At 39.3% G+C, this 11,364-nt stretch overlaps 3 protein-coding genes across 5 annotated transcripts; 2 read left to right on the forward strand and 1 right to left on the reverse strand.

The window, feature by feature from the left end:
• Nucleotides 1-64: 64 nt before the first annotated feature.
• On the forward strand, nucleotides 65-1,891 carry LOC6647875 (zinc finger protein 236). Its single transcript, XM_002070607.3, has 2 exons — nucleotides 65-302; nucleotides 363-1,891. Exons 1-2 carry the CDS (start codon nucleotides 168-170, stop codon nucleotides 1,815-1,817), a joined length of 1,590 nt encoding a protein of 529 aa, XP_002070643.1. The 5' UTR covers nucleotides 65-167; the 3' UTR covers nucleotides 1,818-1,891.
• Nucleotides 1,892-1,898: 7 nt separating this feature from the next.
• LOC6647874 (HEAT repeat-containing protein 3) lies at nucleotides 1,899-3,921 on the reverse strand. Its single transcript, XM_002070606.4, has one exon. The coding sequence runs from the start codon at nucleotides 3,840-3,842 to the stop codon at nucleotides 1,923-1,925; it is 1,920 nt and encodes a 639-aa protein (XP_002070642.1). The 5' UTR covers nucleotides 3,843-3,921; the 3' UTR covers nucleotides 1,899-1,922.
• A 235-nt stretch (nucleotides 3,922-4,156) lies between these two features.
• On the forward strand, nucleotides 4,157-10,061 carry LOC6647873 (transcription elongation regulator 1). Of its 3 annotated transcripts, XM_002070605.4 has the most exons (8): nucleotides 4,159-4,490; nucleotides 4,555-6,011; nucleotides 6,074-6,407; nucleotides 6,486-6,636; nucleotides 8,572-8,958; nucleotides 9,038-9,384; nucleotides 9,448-9,777; nucleotides 9,853-10,061. In XM_002070605.4, exons 1-8 carry the CDS (start codon nucleotides 4,252-4,254, stop codon nucleotides 9,977-9,979), a joined length of 3,372 nt encoding a protein of 1,123 aa, XP_002070641.2. In that variant the 5' UTR covers nucleotides 4,159-4,251; the 3' UTR covers nucleotides 9,980-10,061. The 3 variants fall into 3 exon arrangements, 2 of the variants coding, with proteins under 2 accessions (XP_023034527.1, XP_002070641.2); XR_002724283.2 differs by lacking the exons at nucleotides 8,572-8,958; nucleotides 9,038-9,384; nucleotides 9,448-9,777; nucleotides 9,853-10,061 and adding exons at nucleotides 6,972-7,146; nucleotides 7,257-7,382 and having other exon boundaries at nucleotides 4,157-4,490; XM_023178759.2 differs by lacking the exons at nucleotides 8,572-8,958; nucleotides 9,038-9,384; nucleotides 9,448-9,777; nucleotides 9,853-10,061 and adding an exon at nucleotides 6,972-7,164 and having other exon boundaries at nucleotides 4,157-4,490.
• Nucleotides 10,062-11,364: the final 1,303 nt, after the last annotated feature.

The following is an 11,364-nucleotide window of genomic DNA, read 5'->3' on the forward strand; positions in this document are numbered from 1 at the left end:
CGCGAACCAGTTCTTCAGTTCCAAAATCCGAGTCATTTTGGTTTAATTTTCAGAGTTGTCGCATGTCGAAAAGGCTTGGCTTCTCTGGTCACACCAATTGGAAACAAACAAAACAAAAAAATCTTAAAATCAAGACAGACGAAAATTAAATATATTTTTAAAGAAAAATGTCTCGAAGCCTAGTGCTCACCGATGAGCAAAGTCGTCTTAATGCCCGCTTGGAGGCTCACATGGTCTACATATGTCCAGAATGTGGAAAAGCGTTTCGTACCCAAGTCGAATGGCGTACGCATTTAAATACGGTAAGTATTATAAAAATACTTCAAATTATAACTCCCAATTTAATTTAATCATCTCTTTAGAAACATGATTACTTGAAAAAGACCTATGTGGACTTCAATTTCACCCAAATAGATGATCGTTTCCATGAGTGCCAAATCTGCTTTAAATGGGTGGAGAATGCCCATAAAACAATTGCCATGCTACAATATCATTACTTTATGCATTTAGTTCACAGCAAGACATATCGGTGTGTTCACTGCCGCATGGCCTATACCAGGAGAAGAGCTCTGAATGCCCATTTGTTGGAAACACATATCCGGGAGATTGAGAAATATGAAGCTAAGCTCAGGCAAATGAAAAGAAATGAAGAGCAAAAGGCTTTAGAAGCAGCTGCGGCTAAGCCAACAAAGATATCAAATAGGCCACTTGGTCGACCACCAAAAAAACCTGGAACAGTACGCAAACGTAAAGATTTGCTGGCAAAAGCACTGATGGACATTGATCTCCAGGCCGAAGACTATAAAGCTACGAACACAGGCACGAGCAATATAACTGAAATTTCACATACCAAAGCATCGAACGCCAGTGAACAAAATTTGGATCGATGCCTAAATGCCTATGAGGATATACTCCGAAAAGAAGAAGAACAAGCTGATTTGGATGCCTTGTGTGAGGAATTCTTTGTGGAGAAAGTCGATGATGAGCAAGAACTTCCACGTAAGACACCAGAGCCAAAAGCCAATAGGTCGCAAGAAGTAGTAATTATTGAGATTGATGCTCTAGGCAAAGAAGAAGTGGATCAATTGCAAAAAGAGCTTAAGCCTGGTGGAAGCCGCAGTCCGCCCAGCAAACGTCGCCGTTTATCCGAATCGGAGGAGCTTAATACTCAGGAACTAACAAAACTCGTTTCCTATTTGTGTCCCAAATGCGGTAAAGAAATTTCGTCAATGGACGCTTGGCGAACTCATGTTTTCGAGAAGCATGACTTCGAACATTTCATTGAGAATAACTTTAAAATAATTGAACCGGGCTATAAGAGCATGTGTCTGCAATGTCGCGAAATTCAGACGACCACAAAACGATCGGAACTGCAAAAACATTGTTTTAAGCATCTACCATATCGATCCTACTTAAAGTGTTCTCTATGTGATCGTACCAAGACCAGTATGTCCAAAATGTATAATCATATACGTTACAATCATCAGGAGGAGCTTCAACGCAAGAATAAGACACAATTGATTGTTAAACCGGAGCCCAGGTGGAACATTAGCCCAAAACATCGACAACAAACTTCAGCAGAAAGTCTAAGCCCAGAAAGCCCCCTACACGATGGTGATGAGCATTTAGTTTGCGAATACTGCAATAAGATCTTTAAAACCTATTGGCGCCACAAGCGCCATGAAGCCACTTGCATCAAGGCCGGAGTTCTGCAGCCAGAGTCCCCGTTCGATTCAGGAGCTGATGCCATAATGAAGCACTTGCGTGAGGGTTGCTTACGTATGAGTAACATCTGCCGGAGCATGCAGGATACTTAAGTTTATATGTTACTCAAATAATAATAGGTTATAATACTAAACATAAATGATAGCACTCATTTGTACAAAACAAAGCAGAAATTTGTATATTTTTTTGGTAATTTTTTATTTTTTGCAATTGTCATTTAGATACGTCACAAATCGGGAGAAATTGGTTTTAACTGTCATAATGGTGGCACGACGCTCCTTCATATCACGACGCTGTTGCCTCAGCTTTGATTTAAATGTTTCCTCAAGGATTTTAACGCTTTCACACATATTTAACTCGGCTATAATCTCTGGCCAATCTTCAATAGCAAATATATCCATTAAAGCATCCAAGCCTTCAGATAGTGCCCACAAATCACTTTCCAGTTTGCACGAATCCAACAAGAAGACAATAATAATTTTAACCAAATTCTCGGCTAGTAGGCAACCCAACGTGCCCAGCATCCGATTCCAATTGACACGTATATCCAAATGTGGACAACTGCGAGCTCCTTCGATAATTAAAACCAAATCCGCTTCTGTCATCTGTTGGAACAGATCCTTGCGGGATTTGAGTAGTAGCAGAGATGACCGCATTAGCGAGGTGATTGCCTCCATAATTGTAGCATCCGTTATGCCCTTGAATGCCTGCTGACCCAGCTGGAACCACATATTGTATATATTCTGGTGGCCGCCCAAGTCATCGACTTTCAAAAGATTAGTTAGATTTTGCAGGCAAAGTAAATGGGAGACCCGCATTTTTGTGAATTTACTTTGAAGCTGCGAATTGTGTGTGAGACTGAGTACTTTTTCCAATGTCAAATCCAAGGGTTGACATTTTTGCCATAACTTTTCAACCACATTTCCAGACTTAATTATCTCGAGAAAATCACCAGAGGACGAATTATTTACAGTTTCATCTTCCATATCGTAATCGGCAACACTTTCAGTTTCCGATTGATCCAAGTCTGAGTCCGCATTAGCATTTCCTTGTTGATTATCATCATCATCATCGGATGACGCTAAGTTAGTTATAATCTCGGCCACTAGACGTTGGCCATCTAAAAGATATTCAAGATTTTGTAACACTTCTTCCGTTTCCGTCTGTTTATTTTGGCCGTTTTGTTTTCCATTCGCTTGCGACTCATTTAAATCTTCAGTTTCCATGGATATTTCTAATACAGGAACTTGATTCTTGGTTACCTCTTGCTCTAATGCATTCTTATGGTAATTCAGCTGCGCCTGGGTGTCGGTGGTTAATAATTTTTCCAAGCTAGCCATAATTTCCTTAGTATAGGCCGACGAGCAGGCTGGAACATTGACTAAAATTCCTGCAGCTAAAGCACTTAGATATAATAAATTCAGATTTGCTTCCTCCTGATTGACTTTAATTAATTCTGTTAAGAATTGCTCATTAGCCACAACATTCCATGAGCTGGAATTATTTTCGGATAGAACCAAAACCAATTGTGCCACTGCTATAGAAATTTCAAAACCGAATTTCTTGTAGTCCAAGCATAATAATAATTGCTTTAGCAAGCCGAGAGACTGGTTAAAGGCTTCGGTAGCTGTGGGAGAACTCTCTGTGAGATTTCTAAGCAAGTGTATGGCCTGCAAAAATGTATCCGCTTGAAGTTCTGATTCCAGGATATTGATTTTCAAATCGTAACTGGTTATTAAGGATAACAATGCTGTCAATATATCATTCTCGACCAAATATTCACAAACTTCGGGTCCATAAACTGATAAATTTCTTAGGGCTCCGGCAGCAGCATTTTTTATAGCGTTATCTCTGTCGCACAGTAGGGGGGCCGCAATGCGTACCAAATCACTCTCTAGAATCTCTCGCAGCTTCTCTTTGCGGAGCGCCAGAACTGCAAACGAGTGCAATCCGTTGAGTTTTTCCTCGATGTTGGCTCGCTGCAGATGTATGCTAATTGCTTCGATGGGACCACAGTTGCTCTCTTCGTCACTGTCTACATGGAAGCCATTCTCGAGGCTATCAGAAGTATCGACTCCTGCGGGAGTCCGAATTTTGGTTTTCCTTACTTTTCCCATTGCAATTAAGGCGGAGTCCCGTTTCAAATGCAACCGAGGTTTATGCCCAGCACGTGTTTATTTTGAAAGAGACCAGGGTGGAAGAATTCATGTTTGTGGAGTTAGTGAACTAGTTCACTTTATTTTTTAATGCAATGCCAAACACTTGAATCAAAATAAGAACCGTGACTAATAAAACGAACTAAGGAAAAATTTACTGCCATAACTGACTATATATAAATTTCAACGTTTTCAAAATATATGAAATTTTCGATTCTCTAGTTCCCTTTGACTTTAGAGTTGATATTGGCTTATATCGGTGTTATCGAATATTTATGAACCTTCAGTCTGGCATCATTGAATTTTTACTAGCGGCGGATGAAAAATTTTTCTTCGTGTGAAAAGCGATAGAAAAAGCCGAATCTGTGCAATGGAAAGCAATGAAAGCATGGATAGTGAACGCGCTAGTCCGACGGAAGATGAAAATAGTAACGGCAATCGATCTCCACAAGAAGCTGCTGTGCCTGGCTTAGGCGTGGGAGCGGGGGGCTTGAATGGTGGTGGTGGTGGTGGTGGCAGTCAAGATGGATCGAATGGGGTAGCTGTTGAAGTGGGGGCTGCAGTTGCCATAGCGGCTAGTATAAAGGAAAAGCCAATCGAGTCACAGTGGTAAGTACATGTGAAATCGAAACAGAATTAGGTTACGAGTTCTCTGTTGTTTTTTTTTTCTTAGGACCAAGCCCCCGGGATTCAATGCATTTAGTGGACGACCTATTGGAGAACATACGGCCTTACAGCAGCAGGCCCAACAGCAACAACAACTGCAGCAGCAGCAACAACCGCCTCCAGCGAATGGAGTAACCCCGGCGCCCAGTTCAGATATTTGGGTGGAGACAAAGGCCGAGGATGGTCGTTCGTATTATTATCACGCAGTCACAAGAGAAACGACATGGACACGTCCTGATGGTCCAAACATCAAGATCATGACCCAGAGCGAAGTCGAGGAGATCGCAAAAAGACCGCCGCCAGTCACAAAAGTCACAGAGGCTCCAGAGATCTCGCATCTTACCTCTCAACCACCACCACACCTAATGAGTCAGCCACCGCCTTCGACTGCTGCTACACCCGGCGCACTTCTCTCTCAACCTCCGCCGAATGTGCGACAACAACCACCGCCTTTATTTCAACCACCTCCAGGATTTGGGCAGCCACCATTCTGTATGCCACCGCCGGCCTACGGCTTTCCTGGTGCAGCACCTGCGGCTGCTGCTCCTACCTGGGGAGTAGGCATCCCACCTTGGCAACAGCCGCATGGTCCACCACCAACAGGTGTTGGTGGGGATAAGCCAGCTCAAAAACTGATCATTAAGCCCGGAGTCATAGATCCAGCAGTGATTGCTAGAGCTGCCGAATGGTCCGAGCATCGTGCACCGGACGGACGGCCATATTATTTTCATGCCCAGCGTGGGGAATCTGTGTGGGAAAAACCGCAGGCACTACGCGATATGGAAGCAGCCCGCATGGCCGCCCATTCGGGAATAACGCCTCCGACAGTGGCTGCTCCGCCTCCACATCATTTACTTCCCAATCCGATGATGCATTTGCCACCAGGTACAGCACCTGGTTATGATCCACAAATGGCATTTGCAGCGGCTGCAGCTGCGGCTGCCTCTACGAAGGCGGCACAGGCAGCCGCCTTAGAGAAGGAGGCAAAGAAAGCAGCCGAAGAGAAGCGAAAAAAGGAGGAGGAACAACAAAAGAAGGCAGCTGCAGCAGCAGCCAATGCCAAGCAGACGGACAAATCCCGTCCAGTTACCAGCACGCCTATAGCAGGCACTCCCTGGTGTGTGGTCTGGACAGGAGATGCACGTGTTTTCTTTTACAATCCATCGACAAGAACTTCGGTCTGGGATCGACCCGAGGATCTGATGAATCGTGAAGATGTTGACAAGGCCGTGAATGAGCGACCGGAGCAATTAAAAACTGATCAAGAGAAATCCCAAGAGGCGGAGGCCAAGTCAACTGTGGAAGCATCTCGTGAATTCGTGGAGGTAGCGCCAGTTCAACAGCAACAACTTCAAGAAGTCCAGAGGATAGAACCAGAAGAGGAAGAGGACGATGGAATCATTAAAATTCGTACTGAATCTGAATCTAGTGTGGAGGAAGTACCCACAAAGAGAGTTCGAACCTGTAAGTGGAACTAATTCACCAATTAATTGACCTTTATTTCACACATTCCATTTACGATTCAGTAACAAAATCGAAGCGAGCCGAAGACGCTGCCTTGGAGGCCGAACAACGTGCAGCTAAAGAGCGTGCCCTGGTTCCACTAGAGCAACGTGTCACCCAATTCAAGGAGATGTTGAGAGAAAAGGATGTGTCTGCATTCAGCACCTGGGAAAAGGAGTTACATAAGATTGTCTTTGATCCACGCTATTTGCTGCTTACATCAAAGGAGCGAAAACAGGTATTTGAAAAGTATGTGAAAGATCGAGCCGAGGAAGAGCGTAAGGAAAAACGCAACAAAATGCGACAAAAGCGGGATGACTTCCGTAAACTCATGGAGGAATGCAAACTGCATGGCAAGTAAGTAAAATCAGCAAAATTTAAGTTATGCTAAGTTCGCCAATCAATTACTAACACTCTCCCCACATTGTTTCCCAGGTCGTCATTCTCCGAATTTAGTCAAAGAAATGCTAAAGATGAGCGATACCGTGCCATCGAAAAGGTGCGCGAACGCGAAAGTCTCTTCAACGAATACATCGTTGAAGTGCGACGCCACGAAAAGGAGGATAAACAGCTAAAGAAAGATCAGGTATGCATTTAAAAAGGCGGCAAGTATTGCTGATTCCCGACATAATTACGTATTTGCTCTGAATGGAATAACTAATGATGATAATTGATGATGAAGAAGATGATGAAGATGATGATAATGTACATTATATGCACATATTCAGCCCATGAACATATCGATTTTTTATATATATATACCTTTATAATTATATAAATATTTTAAATTATCTTATTATACATAATGTGATTTGATTGACTTTTTTGTTAATTTTAAAACATAAACAACGTGTGAACCACATACGAACCCAACCGTACCGAAACCGAACCAAACTGAACCCTGAACGATTGCATTTGTAGCTTGTGCCCTTGACCGAGCGGTTCCGGTTGCCAAATGTCCACATATTGTTGCAATGTTGTAGCCACTAGCTAGCTAACAGTTTAAAGAGCACTAAAGCACGTCCCTCAATCATGAACCAACCAGCAACCAGATACAGCAAACACCAACATCAAATTCTTGTCGTCGTTGTCTAAAGTGAGTGAGTTACCAAAACAAAAAAACAAAAAAAAAAAAATTAACAATTTGTTTCATAACAAATATATGGAAAACCAAAAAAAAAAAATCATAAAAATTAAAAAAAAAAGGTTTAACTTGATAATCGTTGGTGTGATTTCCAATTCCCGCCCCGCGCCCCAGGAATATATGGTCAATTGAACATGATGTGACCAAGATGATAAAGATGAAGATGATTTAAGATGATGATGTGATGAAGATGATAATGTAATTGTATGTAAATGAACCAACACGATGTTTGCAACAATCAACATCATTTGATTTTGGAATTGGAACAGGACGGATCATCAAGCTGGAACTGGAGCTGGATAGCAAGAACTACGTGTGTGCAGGTGCCCGTCCATTCTTCCGGCGCTGAGCAAACAGTATGAATAATACATAATTAAAATAACCCAATATTATCGTTTTGTTTTAAAAAGGCAAAAAACATGAAATAATGTAAAATCACAACGAGAATTGTGGAATGAACCGAATATAAGTGAAACAAAGATCAGGGCAAATCAAATAAAAAGCATAAATTAAACATAGTCCGTTTTACTTTATACTGAAAATAAAGCAGTCTGCTTCCTTACTTTTCATTAATGTGGTCTGATATTAAGGCAATTCATGAACTTCAACTTGGTCCTGCAATTTCCTACACTCTCGGATTCTTACCACGGTTCTCACAAAACAAAAACATTCTAGTTAATATCTTTATGTATATTTACCTATTTATTGTATGTTTATTTTAGTTTTCTGCAAACTACTAATATATGACATTCGGCATTGCTGAAATGAAAAAAAAAAATGGCCCCTTGCTAAATGATTGAGAGAAGACACTTTAGTTTCTGTCTGAAAACTCTAATGATTTCTAATAATGTAAACTTCTGAGCTTCTGAGCCTTATTTAAACACTTCTGCCACTTTCTTCTAGTCTCTTAATTTGTAGTTCATAACAAACTTTAGAAATCTAAAGACAAATTATTTTCTTATCCGTAAAAAAAAATCTCACCTCACGCCGATAAACACTTGTTTAAATTTTTGCTTCTAACAAAAGCACTTCTATTCTCTCACTTAGCAGAGTTGGCGCCTACTACTAAACCCATAAATTCTCTTTCAGTACATCTTAATTAATTATATATAATTCTGTTTCAGCATCAAGGATGAGAGCTTGTAACTATATTCTCATTCATATAGAAATAAGAGAATCTAGACATAAGCAACTTTAAGTCAGTTTTATAAGTTATTATCTATGACTATCTATGTAAGTTCAATACCAAAATCAATTCTAAAGATAAAACTAATTCGCATTTCTAAATTCATTTCTCTTTCTCTTCCACATGCCTGTCATGTCAAAAACAAAACCCCTTACCATACTCCTACACCATCAAATATCCCAATATTATAGATTCGCAAAGATTTTCTGGATATGCTGCGCGAGAGACACGATATCGAAAGACATACCCGATGGTATGATATCAAAAAGAAGTTTGAATCAGACTCACGATATCGTGCGGTGGACTCTCTCTATAGAGAGGAATATTTCGAGGACTATTTGCATATTATGAAGGACGAGAAGCGCAAGGAACGGGATTTGCGAGAACAACGGGAAAGAGAACGTCAACGTGACCGCAAATCTGACAGAAGAGATCGAGACAAAGATAAGGACAAGGACAAAAGTCGCAAGGATCGTGGTGATCGCAGTCGTTCCAGGGACAGGCATCGTGATCGAAGATCATCAAAGGATAGAGATGATAAGAGCAAAGCGGACAAAAGCAGAAGGCGAGAGTCCCCGGTAAGTTGTTGACCTTGAAAGGGAAACGTATAAAACTTTATAAAAATATATCATTATTATACAAATCCGTACTTTTTAGGAGGAGGGTGAAGATTCGGAGGCTGGCGACAGCGATAATAGCGAATTGGCACGCATTCGTGAAGATGAAGCGGAACAAAAGCAAAAGGAACGTGAGAAAAAACTTAGGGCCGAACAGAGTATTCGGGAGCGGGAGAAGGAAGTTCAACGCACTTTGGCAGGACACTTGCGGGATCGGGACAAGGAACGCGAGCATCATAAGCGTGATGAAAGTATAGGACATTTTACAGCTTTGCTTACGGATTTGGTACGAGCACCGGACTACACCTGGAAGGAGGTAAAGCGGCAATTGCGCAAAGATCATCGCTGGGAACTGATCGAAACGCTAGATCGGGATGATCGCGAGAGGTATATATAGAATATTAAATGTACATGAAACTATATCTAATCTCTTAATCACTCCTTCGATAGAATTTTTAACGAACACATTGACAATCTGATGAAAAAGAAACGAGAGAAATTCCGGGAAATGCTTGATGAGATCACCACACTGCAGCTAACCAGCACCTGGAAGGAAATTAAAAAATTAATCAAGGAAGATCCAAGATATCTAAAGTATAATTCCGATAAAGGCGAACGTGAGTTCCGCGACTACATAAAGGACAAAACACTAAATGCAAAGACAGCGTTACGTGAACTATTGCAGGAATGCAAATTTATAACACATAAAAGCAGCGATCTCATCAAGGAGAATGTGAATCATCTTAAAGAAATCCAGGATATACTCAAGAACGATAAGCGGTATGATCAATTGCAGCACTAATTAAATAAAAAATATACCCTCTTTATTCATATACTCCTCTCTATTTACTGTAGCTACTTGGTGCTGGATCACATGGAGGACGAAAGAGATACCATTGTTTTAAGTTTTTTGGAGGAGCTAAATAAACGTGGTCCACCGCCGCCGCCTACAGCTTCGGAATCTACGCGCCGCAACAAATAATCAATCCTAAATCCCTAACCAATTCAAATTATTCTTAATTTATTATTTTTAACTTTGAAATTATTTAGCATCTAAATATTTAAACATGAATAATAAACAAATTTAAACAATTAATGAATAGAACACAATTGCAGTTCAATTACTTTTGTAATAATATATTTTTATTGATCATTTTATATATATAATGTACATATATATATGGTCATGTAATCATCCCGCTATCATTTTATTGTTTAATACACATTCGTTCTCATGTTTTATTTGTTTGGTTTTTTGCTTTGCCTAATATCTAAAAATAAATACAATAATTTCTATAATTTTGCATTTAAATTATTGCAAAATATTTAAATGTAGTTGTCTGTTTTTGTTATTTTAGGTTTAGGAACTAAGAGCAAAAAACTTGTTGTATGGATGCTTGTGATGTGCCTGTTCGGTAATATATATATTCGTATTCCTGATTTACATCATTAGCCAAAGTAGCAGAGCCCATATTTTTGTCTGTAGAAGCTAAGTGTCTTCAACAGTTGGTCTCTTTCGAAACAAGAGAATATCAATCGTTTATCAAGGAAACTAAGAACTGAACAACAAAACGAATCTTGGCATGTCAAAGATATAGCTTTTGATAATTTCAGATAGTAGATAAACAAATAGAAACTACATAGAATGGGAATAGTGATCATAAGTTGAATTAAATCTGATATTCTAAATTGATGGTTTCTATTTTAATAATTCTTACAAAAAATCCATTTGGATTTAAAAGTACCCAATAATCCCACGTTAACTGTATCGATTTATTAGCTGGTGTTTTCAGTTGAATGCTCTCTACGCTATATCTCCTAATATTTATTTACTACTATTTATAAAATATTTTTTCCTTGATGTTCTCTTTTTAACGAATTTCTTTTCGCATTGATTTTTTTTTTTGTTTTGTTTTGGGTTAGGCACAAAGTAACTGGTTGTTGTTATCCTTTTCTTGGTTTCAAAATTTGTATATTTTGTCTGTTTTTTTTTTTTTTACATGCTATTATTCGTTTATTATCTAGTTATATATTACGTTGAAACTATCCTCAATTTATTGAACAGCTTTGTAGTTGTGATTCCTATTTATATATATATGAATATGTTGTGGGTGTCTATGTCTAGTATAATAATATATAAATTTTCAATATATTGCTACTTGACTTGTTTGTTCCGTTCTATATAAATTCTATTACAATTACAAGTATGTCAATTTTACCCTCTTAGCTTTTGTTTTGTTTTTTTGATTTACAACTTTTTATAAAAATAGCAAGATGAATAACAAAATCTATAAGTGACAAAAATCAGCAGCATACAAAATAAAAGAAAAAATGAATGTGAAATAAAATAAATTCATATTGAAAAAT

Source organism: Drosophila willistoni, chromosome 3R (genome assembly GCF_018902025.1).
Source record: "Drosophila willistoni isolate 14030-0811.24 chromosome 3R, UCI_dwil_1.1, whole genome shotgun sequence".
Lineage (NCBI taxonomy): Eukaryota > Metazoa > Arthropoda > Insecta > Diptera > Drosophilidae > Drosophila > Drosophila willistoni.

Bases quoted from the DNA above. Each gene is read 5' to 3' on its own strand.
- LOC6647875 (XM_002070607.3), top strand. From the start codon at position 168: ATGTCTCGAAGCCTAGTGCTCACCGATGAGCAAAGTCGTCTTAATGCC. The intron at 303-362 runs GTAAGTATTATA...TCATCTCTTTAG, and splicing joins GGCGTACGCATTTAAATACG to AAACATGATTACTTGAAAAA.
- LOC6647874 (XM_002070606.4), bottom strand. From the start codon at position 3,842: ATGGGAAAAGTAAGGAAAACCAAAATTCGGACTCCCGCAGGAGTCGAT.
- LOC6647873 (XM_002070605.4), top strand. From the start codon at position 4,252: ATGGAAAGCAATGAAAGCATGGATAGTGAACGCGCTAGTCCGACGGAA. The intron at 6,012-6,073 runs GTAAGTGGAACT...TTTACGATTCAG, and splicing joins CACAAAGAGAGTTCGAACCT to TAACAAAATCGAAGCGAGCC. The intron at 9,778-9,852 runs GTATGATCAATT...TATTTACTGTAG, and splicing joins ATACTCAAGAACGATAAGCG to CTACTTGGTGCTGGATCACA.